Here is a 14,704-nt window from a genome sequence, read left to right as displayed (position 1 = left end):
AGCAAAGGCACAACATAAAAAGTCATTTAGCTTTCAAAAGCTGCAATGCAGGATTTTAAACTCTGCTTTTTATTTTCTATTTAATTATACGTTTAAAGAGTTTTGTAAAATGTGTGATCCGAGTTTATTCTGAGTAGAATGCCTGGCTTTTCAGGATACAGTTTTTGTTCAACTGTCTTTTGTGTTGTTGTTTTTTCAGTTTTTGTTTATTGTTTTGCCATCTTAGCTTGTTCATACTTGTTTGTATGTGACATATTGTTTCTTTGTGTTTTCATATATTTTGTGTGAAAAATACATTTTTGCATCTTAGATCTCATTCTTCCACAAAGATTATGTGAAAACAATTGTACATAAGCTCCAACTTTCATAAAGATTTAGAGAGCATTAGCAAATGTCTTCCTGTCTAGACATACCAGTGACTGAGAGTGGCTTTAGCAATGTTGCTCAGGCTGTCTGTATCTCCCCATGTGTTGGAGGAGCTCTGGCCAGCTGTTCTAATCCCGCCCTGATCAGCTCTGAATTTCTGTTGTGCGGCTCTGCTGTCAAGACATTTTCCATTCAGATTCACAGTCATGATAACTTCTTGCAAAACATTTGTAGAACATAGACTTAGCAACCTCAGTTGCACAGAGAACCTTTGTGGATATTCTCATATAGATATTTAGTAATTGAAAAACATCTTTTAACAATAGATTTTTTTTTCCCAGATATGCTTTTCTGGGAAATAATAGCTGGAAGACAGAGACAGAAAACATTCTTGGGTCTTTTAGTCCCCTTCCGCTGTTTCTGATATAAGCATAGCATCACTAATGGAGGGGCAGGTGTTTATCACCACGCACAGTTTACCCACTCAATAGGAATCTTGATGCCTTCGTGCTTCTGCTCTGAAAGCATCAATGCTGTTGTTTGCTGGAGCTCCCGATGTGAAGTTTGGAGTTTTACGTTCAGCAGCCATTATGAAGTAATCAGTAGGGATCAATAATTTGTGCTCTCAGTTTATAATCTTAAAAAAAAATGCTTTCAATGAGACAAAATTGGACTTTATTAGTTGAATTACACAGTATGTGTTTTGTCTTTGTCTGCTCTTATGAAGGTTGCCCTCCATGCATGTGGGATTGCGACAGACATGGTGTTGGAGCACTGCGTCCAGGCAGGAGCCGCCTTCATCATCAGTCCTTGTTGCTACGGCTTCATCCAGAACGCAGTCAAGTTCACCTTCCCAAAGAGGTCTGTGCCTTTCCTCTACTCCTCCCTCCAGAGCTACCTCCATTAGCTGTTTTGCCTTAAAATGTTGTTTGTGACCTTGTTAGTTTCATGTCAGATTAATGCTGCCTCCATTCCCCCTCCTCCCTTGACTTTCTGTTTTTTTAGTTGTTCAACCCCTGCTGTCTATTATTTCCAAATTCATTCTGACTCCATTTCTGCTCTCACATAGAGATAATCTGTCTTGTCGCTACGTTTTTGTTCAGCTCCCGTTTCTTATCAGCACCACTGACAGTCTGAGGCAGCGGTGTCACATCACCTCCTCTGCAGGGTCCGTCCCTCACATTTTCAGTCTTCTTGTCAGCTCCATAGAGGGGCTCTCACTGCAGAGGCGGTCAGGGGTAATATAAATAGACTGGAATGGAAATCTGCTTGAAATCACTCTTGACTTGTGACATGCAATATTCAGTTGAACAGAAAAATGCCCCTCGATCTGGCTGTTTGGATGATTCTGCTCAGTTAGAAGTGAAAGAAAAACGCGGCGCCTCACCAGACAGTGAGAAACAGGAGGATGCACTGAGCGTAATTGAAGTTGATTTGTTGCTTAATGCTGTTAGAACTTAGTCACAACAAGGCAGACAGCTGCTAAAACAACTCCATGCGACTGATTGCTGGAAACAAAGCTGTTGTGTGGGAGTGCTGATGTAACGTTGGCATTTTATGGAAGAGAAGCTGCTACAGCAAATGATGCTCCAGGCATCAGGTTGGAAGGAACGGTGCTGTGTGTGATATTTCACTGACTTCTCTTCTTCATTCTATGTCAATTTTGCATTTTTAGAACAGTACTCAAACTTTAGCTTGAATACTGAAAGATTTTGTTGAACTTGCAAAAATGTTGTGACTGGCATGTCACACTCATCATAAACTACAATCCATCACTTGCAGAGTAATAATTTTACAATGAACCCTCTCTGACTGTCTCCAGGTAGTAACACTAAGCTTAGATGTGTGAAACAGCAGGAAATTCTAGTGTTGCTCCCGTAAGTCCTTCGTACATCAGCCATGTGTTACTATGACATAGTAAGAGAAGTGTGTTTCAATTAGACCATCATGTCAAATTCCTACTAATTGGATCTTCAGCTAAGTGAGGCAGCCTGGATTTTTTTTATTTTCATTTTTTTTCAAAGAAAGTACCATTCAAGAGCACTGGAATATAAAGATAGCTGGTGGTGTGGGACCTCAGACAGGTGCTTGCCTCAAGAGCCGTCTCGAGTACCACATTTTAAAAATCTCTTTCCTACTCCTATTTTAGTCATTTTGCATTTTTACTCTGACCATTTAGGACTCCAGCTGCACCAGCCTTTTAGTGTTTGTTTTTCCTTTTACTGTGGCTTAGTGTTAGACTCCTGGCTGCATTTAAGTTCAACCAGTAGAGTTTTATATTGAAAATGTCCTCCAGATCAATGAAGGACCGTCAGATGCAGTGACATATCTTCTTGTTTGATTTGAAGTTTTTCAGTTAATAACAGAGACAACCATACTTGAAGTTTTAAATGGCATTTTTGTCATCAATGCTGAATTAGTCTTATTATCTCCCAGTAGAAGAAGCTTCAATGGACAATGGAGGATGGAAAAGTGATTTGCTCCATTGCCAGTTGTGTTTTAATCTTCTTGGCTGTTTAAGAGAATAAATTCATCCTCATCCTTATTCTCCAAATATGTACTGTTAGATTAGCTGGTATAACATTTCTGTAGGTGTCACATCCTTTCAAGGGAGCAAGGCCCTTATAGGGTGAATAAATAAGGAAAATTGGTCTATGCACAGAGATTTGCTATAACAATGAACACTAATGACAAAGTCTGGGAAACTGGGAAACACTTTGTGTTTTATTTCAGCATTTTTATTCAAATTTCATATTTTCTAACAAGAAGTACCATTACAAACATTTAAACAGCTGAAACAGCATTCAACTGCCTAGTGCAAATATCGCAATTTTCTTTTGCCAACTCAGCTCTTCATCCTTCATAACTTCTTGTTAGAATGACAGCAAGATGTTTTTGGGACCAATACTAAGATGTGTCTGCAGGGAATATGTGGAAAGGATCTGCACACCTGACTCACTTAATCATGACACTTTTAGTGTTTTTTTTCTTCGACTTTTTTGCTAGGGGTCATATTCCAGGTAGTCATGTGTGCATTCTGCAGGTGTCTGCATTCACAGGTTTTTATGAGCTGTGAAACTCAGCTTCCCATGTATTAATGCTTCCAAATGTTCCTCCATGTGACCGGGCTAGCTCTTAACCCCTGACACAGGGCTTGTTGAATTTTAATTAACCTCAAACATTAACCAAACTTTGTGATGGATAAACTGCATTTATCCTTCACAAATAAACTGGCTTCTTTCCCAGGGAGAAAGTAATTATTCTATGAAATCTTGAGCTCTATTTGTGTTTGTTTAATCTTTTTTTTCTAAAATTCATGGTTTATTTGTGAGAGCTTTGTCCATTTAAAATGACTCTCACAAAAAGAGACCACACACACAGACACACACACTCATGTGGCCTCTGCAGCTAAACATGAAAATATGGCCTTTCAGAAATATTATAATATAATATAAAGCTTTGTCTTATTTGTGCATGGAGTTTTACAAGTATAGATTGTCATGTTTTATATCTTCTGTTCTTTGACTGGAGCAGAGGAAATTATTTAGTTAAATTGAAATGACTCAAACCTCATTCCAGTTAAGATTATTTGAGGCTTGTCATACACAGAAAATATAAACACACACTTTATTGCTTTTCATGTCAAAGTGAAATTTGATGGCGAAAGCAACTTTCTTAAGTCTAAACTAAGCACAAATTACAAGGAATGTTCCAGAAAAGAGAAAATATTCATATAGCAACTGCTGTGGTGAGAATCACTATGCTTTATATGCTTTGTATTTTGCTGGCACTCTTTGGAGACCATTATTACAAGCTGATACACCTAATATCTGCAATCACAAATCATCCCTTAAGCTCACTGTACTGCAGTGGTATAGTGGAGTGATTCTATCATTTCACTTTGGACTAAATTCATGATGAACATTTCTGGAACCTTAATCATTCTGTGCCGCAAAGAAAAAGTTAAAATAGCAAAAATGGGTGGAGCTATAAAATGAGTCAGTGAGTTTAAATGTAATTTAGCACCAATGGGATTAACAATTTGCAGACCAACCCTAAGAAAATAAGAACTGTACATGCAGTAATGTTTGGCTGCTTGACAAATTTTTATCGTTATGATTCTTTAAATATTACCAAATTTGATTAAATATCTTTTGATTACTTTACAAATGCACACAAACAAATAATTAGATATTCTCCAGTTTATAAGCCTGTAAAGGTGAAAATGACCAAATGTATTTTTTTATTTTTACAGTTCTCTATTTACATAGTAAAATCTTTTTTCTCTCTTATGTTCTTTAACACGATTTGTCTTCTGTTTTTACAGCAAAAGGTTTCAAGAGACTCTTACATCCAAGGTATGCTTTACACTGTGAATACATCTCCAACAATTCAATTTTACTTTGTATCAAATAAAGCACAGTTTTTAGAGATTTCTGAAATGTTCACATAGATGGGAACCTTCAGTAGCTGCAGGTTTATCTTCCAAATGTCTTCATCATTACGCTTCCTGTTTTCGTTTTCTTATCGTATTTCAATACTTTTTTGTTGAAGTCTTGCATTAACCAAAGTGGAAAAGAAAAACATTCAGTGGTAGAAAATGTATATACCTGAACAGCAAATCACTGACCCATGAAAAGCTGCAGATGTTCTTATTCTGTAGATATAAACAGTACGTCAGTATGTCAAAGTTAGATCAGACTCTGAAATTAAAACAAATTAGGAAATATTTAGTTTGAGTTTCACACATATTAAACATTTATTCATAAAGTTGAATATATTTGTGTTACCTGTAATTATAGGCAAGTCTAAATTCCATTGTTTTGCTATGAAAACAAGATGTGTCCTACGGTCACATTCAGCTTAAATTTATTTATTTTTTTTCAAATGCTTCTCCTGAATGATTAATATTTCTGGTAAGCAAAAGTTGTTGTTTTTTTTTTTTTCTTTTAATCAGACGTTAACAGAACTAATACTATCTTTACTCTGATCTCTGTCTTGATGAACAAATCTTATGCAGGCTTTTACAAGGGAGGTGTTCACACCCTCCAGCTACTCGAGCCTTTATCGCTCAGGACAGGCACACTGCTGTTCTTCAGGGAGAGGCTGTCCCAAAGTGATCTATGGGACCTGTCAGATTCCCCGAGGGGGAAATCTGTGTAAAGTAGCTGCGGGTCCTAACCATGGCAACCTCAGGTTGATGTGTCAAAACACTGAGCCAGCTTCTTTTCCTTGGTGCAGAGCAGGACCTTTACATGGGCTGACTGGCACAGAGAATAGTATACAGTGCCTTGCAAATGTTTTCACTCCCCTTCAACCTTTGCACATTATGTCAAGTTGCAAACACACACACACTTTGGCTTGCAATTCTTACATGGAAGGGAAAAAAAGTGCAGGGTTTTCATTATTTTTGTTTTGTACAAATGAAATATGCATTTATATTCAAACATCTTTGTTCTGTTACCCACATGCTATCAGTAGACTCAAAGACTCAACTTGTCTGTATTTTCATTTTGGTACACACATAGCTGTTATGTCAAGATCTAAGAAATTTGTCAGAGAACAGTTGTGAACAAATAGTGTCCTGCGGAGAGGCTTGTTGGTGAGTTTGCATTAAAACCCTGAAATAAAGAGCCGTGAAGCTTTGCATGTGAAAAGAAGAGCATGGTAACCTGGAGGAGATGCAGAGCTTCACGACTCAGGTGGGATTATCTGCTGGTAAGACAACAACTAGTGATGTGCTCTACTGGATGAGTTACAGGAAATAAAGAAAAGTTTTAAAGAAAACCATCAGTTGTCCTGCTTAAAGTTTGTGACAGACATGAGAGATTGGAGTACAGATTCAACTTCAAGCACAACAAATTTTATGTAGGTATTTCAATGGAAAGGGTGCAAAAGTATAAACACATGGCACACATTTCAGGTTTTTTTCATAAGAGAAAATTAAAGCCATGTATTATAATTTTTTCTCAACTTTACAATTGTGCAGTACTTTGTGTTGCTCCATCACATAAAGTCTTCATAAAAAAGCTTAAAGTGTATGAATACTATTGTCAGAAACTGATTTTCTGAGATTATAGATTATTATTTTTGTTTTTATCACTGAGAGAAAAACAAGATTAAACAAAATAACAGTGAAAAAACAAACTCACAACTTTTGATGTATGAGCCCCATAACATTGCACATGCGTTGCAACTCTTTATTTCTTTTGCTGAGTGCAGAAAGCAATGTTCCCTATGTTTCTGCTCCCAGACACCCACTTGTCTTGTTTTATAGCAGAACCACCGTTGTCCTTGTGAACCGAAAGTAGTTAAAGCAAACGACAAGATGCTGACAGATGCTTGTGAAATAAAGGGTTAATGGTGTGAGGTGTTGGTGCTCGGCTCAAACGTAAAGGGCCAGCTCTGCTTTACGGCCTTGCATTCAGCATTTGCTCTGCACTGTGAAAAATGGGATCAATTAAAGCAGAGGCAGCTTAGAGATGACTTACTGCTCTGCTGAATCACTTGTTACATGAACCATACACAGGGAGAAGCTTAGAACGGGGAAGCGTGTCCTTTGTTTGGAAATAAATTACCTGGGTTCATGTGGTCTGTTTGGAAAGCAGACAGGGATTCACATATTTCACTCCTAGGGGTGGCAGTTGTATTATTTCCTATCTGGCAACTATTTTTAACAAACGTATAAATTAGAAACATGTCACCTGGAAATGATTACGAGCAAACAAACAGCTGCAAGCCGGATCCATGTCACAATATCTAATGACATGTAATATGGAAAGGCAGACAGAGCGACTGCTGCTGGGGTTTATACATGGCAACAACCACTAATGGACGCTTGTTAGCTAGTCTGGTTGCTAATGTTGGAGCCGCAGGTTTGGGTGTGCTGACTTTGATTTTGTGTGTGTAAAAATAACCACGTCAAGGAATGTTGAGCTTTTATGAGCTGACAGATTTACGATGCATCGAGATAAGACATCTCATTTCCAAGACCGTTCCCTCATCACTGAGCTAAGTACGCCAGTGAGATTGTAATGTCACTTTTTGCCACTGTTTATACAGATTTACAAAACCGCGCCATGTCTCCAGTCTTGTCTGGTGGACTTTGTTTTGACTCCACAGTTGCTAGGCAAGTCTAATAAGATGATTGTTAGGATACATTCTTTGGATACATTCTTGACAAAAGAATTACTACTTTCTCTCCGCAATCATGTTTTGCTCCCATTAAAACAGGAAATTCTTGTAGTTTTATGGACATAGTGTAAAATCTTGACAGATACTTACATCTAGTAAATGCAAACTTGTTGTGCCTAACCATGCGATCTGCTGAGAATGTTTCCTGCCTCACAGGCGCAACATGCTGAGATCTGCATCATGGCTGTGCACAAATTCAAGCAGGTGTAGGCTATAGTAGGAGTACTAGACAAGCAAACTAATCCATTCATCCATGTTAGTTTCACTGAATTCTTTAAATGTCTGAAATGCGTGGCTTTGTTGTGCCTACTGTTGCACCCTGGAGGTATATTGTTTCAAAAGTTGGTCAAACAAGGTAAACAGTATTTCCAGATTAAACAGTTATTTTTCATCTGTCTTCCTCAGGAACACATGATCCTTTGCCGCTTTGCAGATCAGACTGCGGTCCAGTTACCACCCGAGAGGCGCCTCATTGGTACTGTTCATAATCTGCTCTTTTATCCCATCTTGTCTCTAATTGTGGCATTAAAGTACAAGGATTCCTGTCCTTTTAGTTGATATGATTATTTATTATGGTGAACTGTGAATAATTTGTGCACTTGATTCTTTCTTGGCTTGGTTGTTTTTCAAGCATCAAGTATTTTGTCTTGTTTGTTCCAAGAGATATTTTCCTCTCTCCGTTTTCTTATCTGGGATTAATTCTTAGAATCTCTGTAGAAGGTTTCTTACAAAAGGGAGGTCTTACAAAAGATCATATCAATTTTAAGTCCTTGAAAATCTGTTTTGGGGTCAAAGATGCATGACCACTGTGCATCTGCTTGCAGCCATTTCTATTTGTCTGAGGTTCTAATGGAAACGTTGAGTTGAGAGGGCGTGGCCAGCAGGAGATTATTTGCATAAGTAGCCCTAAAACAGCATATTTCTAAATGAGCTCAATAGAGGCAGAACTGACCAGGTGAGATCTCAATTGAACTGGCTTCAGTTGAATGCAGCTCATTTCACTTTACAATACTGTTCAATTGACTTCAACTCAAAATTCATTTTGATTAATTAGAGAAAATGCCTTATATTTACTTTAGCTGGACCTTAAGTTTCTACTTTCATTTATCAGCATTTTTCATTTTATGAGAAGTCTATTGCTGAGAGCCATTTGTTAAATTTCCTGAATCTGTACATTGATTCATTTATAAATGCAAAACTGATAATTGTTGTGAATAGAATAAGCTCATTCTATTCTATTCTGCTTTACACCGTACACATATCTTCATTCACGTATTCAGATCCCCTCCCGATGAAGCTATAATCTTGTGAAATGTGTTAAAAACATTTGACACAGCAAAAAAAAAAAAAAAAAACAATGACTGAAACAAGCAGCTGCTGGGTCAGAGTCCCATTCAGATGGAAGTGTGAAACCTCCACTTCTGCGCTGGATCTTTACTGAGAACTGTTTTCATTATGTTAAGTACCCTTTTTCAAGTTGATAGCTTTCCACTTTATCAAAGCTTCATTAAATCAGAAAAGCTCCCCAGGGTTCTTGAATCTGGAGCCTTTTTATATGTATCTGACACTACCTGTCACTGCTCTCTTCTGTCAGATTACAGAATATTATCTTCTTATCTTTTCTAAATCTGCTAGTCAGGCTTTTACCATCAAAGCAGCATGATAATGAACAGTGTCTAATTTAGGTGGGAGTTTCATTTTTTTTTCTGTGAAGAGGCTAAATACATCAAATAAAGACCTGAACTAGATATGTGTAAATAAACACATGATCCCAACACGATGTGAAATGTTTAACTGAGTGTGGCTAGAAGAATCTCATTTCTACATTGAAGTTCAGAGGTAGAAACATCTGTATGTTTTGTCCAAACACATAATAACTTTGGGGGCCAATGAAGGCTTTCATTTTCTATAAAACATTGATCAAGTGCCTCAGCCTTAACACAGAAGACCAGTTCGCTCACAAAGCTTAAAGAAAGGAGCATCTGGTCCTTCACAAATGATCATTTAAGTCGCACATTTCCAGCTCACATGTCATAATTTATCAAATTAATTATTTACTTAATTAACATGCTAATTGGTTTTGTGTTTTTCTGTATTGCAAATATTCTCTCTTTCTAAATTGAAATTCACCTTCCATAATAATGAGAGAATTATTATGGTAATAGTTCTCTAATTATTACCATAATACAAAATATTATGGTAATAAGCATTACCATAGTTATTGCCAATTGTGGTAATAATTATTACTATAATTATGGTAATATTTATGGTAATATGTTTATAATTACATTTTGTTTATAAGTCAGGAAGCTTATAAAATCAGTGATAGTTAAATTATGGCACTCTCCAGACAAATAAAACCAATAAATAACCATATTTGTTTTTGACCATCATCCAGTTTAGGATTTGTTTAGTCATCATGCAAAGCCTGAATTTCTGCTGGATTTCAAACAAAAAGTGTATGTTATCTCCACTCTTGATTTGGTGACAATAGCATTTTATCGTTTTATTTGTGCTAATGTAGGAAAACACTGCATGGGCTTGGTGGACCTGGACCGGGCTTGGGCTGCAGAGACTCATGGGTACTCGGTTCAGGTGATGACTATGGAGCCTGATAGCTGTTCGCCAAAGAACAACATGTTGATGGGAAGGCCACCGCAGAGGACTGCAGAGCCAGCTGGACAAGTCGATGCATAATCAGGACTGTGAGCTCTACTGCACAGCTGAGCGTCTCCAGAATCGTTGAGATTGATCCTGGGTCTCTTGTGGCAGAAGCGTTTCTTTTACATGTCTGTTTTCAAGCAATATTGGTTTTTATGAAAGGTGGAAACTGTTAAACTGCATTTTTAAAAGTCAGATCCTCATTCTAAAAAAATAAAATTGGAACCAACAAGGATGGAAGATGTTTTTATTTAAACCGTGAGTTTGTTAGAGATTCTCTGTCCACAGGTCGCCACCAATTCGCAGTGCTATGATTGTGTTTTGCTGATACTGTGTGATCTAGCTGTCCATGTTCACACAAGCTTCAGTAATTTTACACTTACTTTGTTAATTAAGCAACTCATACATCCGCACTTGCAGACAATCTGCATAAGCAGTCAGATCTTTCTGATTAAATGAGGGGGAAGCTCAGAGCTATGAAACTCATCTGCAGGTAAAGATCAACTAGGGAATACCTTCAGTTCTACCTCACCTTCACTTCTGAGTGTTTTAATCAAGTTGTGGTGGAGAAGCACCTTTAGAGGTACAAAGAAGCTTTCAGCTCCAAATAGTTACGTTTAAATTAAGTCTTTGTGTAATTCTGTGGAGAAACTGAATATTTCTCATAAAAGATATGTAAATGGTCCAGCATCCTGCAAAAGTACTCGCATCCATTGAATTTTTACAAATATTGATATATCTGCAGATGTTAGATTTTTATGTGATGCACAGTATGATTGTGAGTTGGTGGCAGATTTATCTTTTTAAAACATTTCTACAGAAAAAATCAAAAGGGGTAGGCCACCCTGCGTTCCCGCCTTTCCAATTATTACATGATCAAGCCATGCTGGTTTTTTCCTTTGCTTTTGTTCTTTTATTTGTCCCTATATTATATTCAGCAGTATTTATTAATTAATGATTGTGTCAAAAAGATTTATGTTGCTTGGTAGCGTTTCGATAGAGAAGCTTTGAGGGAGATGCAGGTCTCCAGCATCTGTACTCATCTGAATTCTGTCAGCAGAGTCAGTCTGTCCTGAAGTGAATAGCCACAGACACCACTTGTTTCAAGGATTTTTCCTCAAGAGGAGGCGTCTGACTCCCTGTTCACGTTCGTGGCTCTGCAGGAGTGTACGCAGGTGGTGTGACAAGAAGCCTGCATCTTCACCTATGAAATTGCTTGATTTAAGCTGAAGGGAAGATACTGGAGATTGAATGGGGTGCCTTATTATTGCAAAACAGGTTCAGTGGATTAGTTGATTTCACTTTTAAACAGTGATCATTCTCTTGAAGCTTTTCAATGAGTGTATCATGCTAAGACCTCAATATTATTCTGAAACTGGATAATAAAAATTTATTTTTGTGTTATTTTCAAAGCTGAGTCAAGAAGATTATTTGCTTTCGTCTAAAGTAATCTGAAACTTTGTGCAAATTGTTTTCAAAGAAGACAGGCATTTCATCTGTGAGTAGTATTTATTCAGAAGATCTCGATAATCAGATGTGTGGATACCTGATTTAGCTTTCAAAAGGTTTTGCAACAAAACTAAACCAATTTTCCAAGTTCTAACAGTTTATCCACTTTATTCTTCTTACTGATACCCCTGTGTTATAAACAGTCCATTGTTCTATACTTAGGCCCCTACTTTTTGTGATCAAGCAGATAAGAGCTTTCCAAATTGACAATTAAAATTGTATTTATGTTGCTTGGTTACTGAAGAAAGCATGCAAAAAATCCATTTGAAATGCATGTAAGAAAATGTGCTGCTTTTTGTTGTTTTTGCAACATGTCTGCTCTTTCATGTTAAATTTGCAACTTTTTTTAATCATCACAAATTTACTTAAAACTGTAAATTATTGTTCATATGTTGTTTTTTCAAGTAAATCTCAGATTATATTTCTTATCTCTAAAGTTTTCTTGCCCCAGTCTTTTCAAATGGAACGGCACCAGGGATTGTCTGGTAACCTCGGATTGGCCGCTTTTTCAGTTTAACTGACCAAAATTGGTGATATGCAGGTTAATTGAACAAAATATTCATAAGCACTTGCAAATATCACCAACAACTTTTCTGAGTGGGTCCTCTTTTAAGTGAAAGGATGTTACAGCTAATATAATTACTAGTTTTCAGAGAAAATACAGTGATCTAAAAAGCTGTTGGAGTGGTTGGACTATAACATATCAGATGTGGAGATATGTCTGCCGTTATTCAAGCAATGAGAGATTATCTTCAAGTTGCTGGTGCTGCTATAAATCATTGACAGTTCTTAATGTGAGCAGAAGGCTGGACAGAGTCATTTTCAGTAATGTTCAACTTCTGCTTGATGTGTAACTTCTTGTGCCATATTTCTGGAAGAGAAATACAAAAAGGGTAAAACTGATATCAGCAGGACTCCCGCTCCATGCATAATATGGAAAAGCCTCTGAAAAGCTCTTTCAGTGACAAACTATTGCACCCTAAATGTGCAAAGGAGCAGTAAACGTAGTTCTTTCTCTCTGCAGCTGTCAGACTTTACAATCAGCACCTCTCCCAGAAGACCACGATATAGAGCAATAGTTCAAAATCCCCTGTGTGCAATTTACAGCTAAACTTGTTATATTCCCTTCAACATGCGTACACTTACTTTTTTCTTCTTTTTTTAATCCCTCCTTGAACCAAGCCATACCTTCATATGATATATGATGCATGTTAGCATTTACTGTATATTGGTGCACTTTGGGTGTTTACATATGCATTTAGCTTTGCAAATGTCTATCACATTTCCATTTTCTTGTTTGCTGTTTTTGTATTTTCTTGACCAGAAAAGAAAAAAAAAACTGCACTTTTTGTGATCACCAGTTCTGTGTTTTAGAGGGACAACATAGAGCTTAAGACGTAAATATGGTGCAACTCTTTTAGGCTTAATCTTGAAACTAAATGAACTTCAGCCCTCCTGTCATAAGTCACAGATGTGGCCTTCTCATTCTAAATGGCTTACTAGAGTCTTAGTTGGTTACTCAGTCTCATACATGATCTCCTATAATGTCATCCCTGATTTCTGTGCAGCATGAGAGTTTAATATTTTACGCTCTCCACCTACTCTCCCTGTTACATCAAATAGTTTATTTTATGTAGGTTTAAATAAGACTTGGACTGGGTAGGTATTGTACATTTATTTAAGTGACAAAAGCAATAAGTCAACAACAGGGATGGCCCTTAAGAACAACGGTGAGGGAGACAAAGTCAGGAGTTTATGGAGTGTCGCAGAGGTCAGACTCCCAATGTCACTAATCGGTTTTTTATTAGCTCTGAAAATAAACCAAATAAAATCAATAAAAATAATTAAAAAAAAACAACAACAAAAAAATGATACAACTCTTGTCACAATAGAAAATATTTCTGAATTTCTCTAGGTTTGTAGAATGTATTTGATTTTCAACAATTTCCACATCCTCATTTTTTTTTTGGTTTGGTTTTATGGTTTCTTTAATGCCATTTAGTATCATATGTTTTTATTTATGTTGTTTTGGGCAAATGTGCTCTTTAAAATGTGCACATTCGGAACCTCCACATTTATCCTTGGGGATGTTGGTAATGAGGCATGATTTGGCCAATCTGCATGACCGGTTTCTCAGTTTTTAATGTAATAAATCATAGTATGACATGCTTTCACTTTGTGATTGATCATCTAATTACACATAATCAACTTTTCTCCAAAACCTTCCATGTCAAACTTCAGTGCCACGACATGGGCTAAGATTCATCACCAGAGTAAGTGACAGGTTGTAACAACATGAACTATGACAGAAAGCCGGTAAGGACTTTGATCAACCAACAGTATGCTAATCCTATCAAAACATCCTCCCAATTTGTCCTCTTCTTCAGGATGGTACACAATTTATCTCCACTCTGGGTTTCTTTTAGGTAGTTTGCTACAAGCAGTTTGCTGTCAAAGGAAACAAAGAAAATGAGATGGTTGCTGTGATTTTGTTCTCCATGCTTTAGAAAATGTGGCGCTCTAATGGGTTGGCTAAAATTTAGCAATCGCTTAGGCTCAAAAGGCATGCACCTAATGCACCACTGGTGCCAGCCAAATATTTTTCAGCCAATTTTTGGAATCACGGGAGGGTTGCAAGTATCTGCAAAGCAACTCAAATTTATCAGCCACTGGAAAACCGAATCAAAACAAGTCTGAATGAGGCTTAGCAGAATTCATGTGTGGAATCGCTGCAGGTTCAGCGCATAACGCATAACAGCTGTGTTGACATCCCTGTCAAACTGTCAGTGCTTACTTTCTTTACATATTTAAAAAAAAAACTGAAATGAATTCATTCCATGAATGTATTATCTTTTGTAATCACTTCATTAGGGTAAATGGCACAACAAACAAATGTTCATTTTTGACATATTTTTGCCTGATTTAATTTTGGTTTTTTTTTTTGTAAAGTTTACTTGAACACAAATAAAATAGA

The 14,704-nt window shown here is 37.0% G+C and overlaps 1 protein-coding gene across 1 annotated transcript in view; it reads left to right on the top strand.

Moving 5' to 3' along the window:
* Positions 1 to 12,054, top strand: part of gstcd (glutathione S-transferase, C-terminal domain containing) — a 43,163-nt gene extending 31,109 nt beyond the window's left edge. Inside the window, exons 9-12 of the mRNA XM_055041353.1 lie at positions 1,094 to 1,227; positions 4,694 to 4,724; positions 7,966 to 8,035; positions 10,085 to 12,054. Coding sequence (XP_054897328.1) covers positions 1,094 to 1,227; positions 4,694 to 4,724; positions 7,966 to 8,035; positions 10,085 to 10,257 — 408 coding nt within the window. The 3' untranslated portion in view covers positions 10,258 to 12,054. The remainder of the gene's footprint in view (positions 1 to 1,093; positions 1,228 to 4,693; positions 4,725 to 7,965; positions 8,036 to 10,084) is intronic.
* The last annotated feature ends 2,650 nt before the right edge of the window (positions 12,055 to 14,704 follow it).

Source organism: Poeciliopsis prolifica, unplaced genomic scaffold (assembly GCF_027474105.1).
Source record: "Poeciliopsis prolifica strain line A6 unplaced genomic scaffold, Auburn_PproV2 SCAFFOLD016, whole genome shotgun sequence".
In the NCBI taxonomy this organism is placed as follows: Eukaryota; Metazoa; Chordata; class Actinopteri; order Cyprinodontiformes; family Poeciliidae; genus Poeciliopsis; species Poeciliopsis prolifica.
Note: the sequence above shows the minus strand (reverse complement) of the source record. Positions and strands in the feature narration are given on the sequence as shown.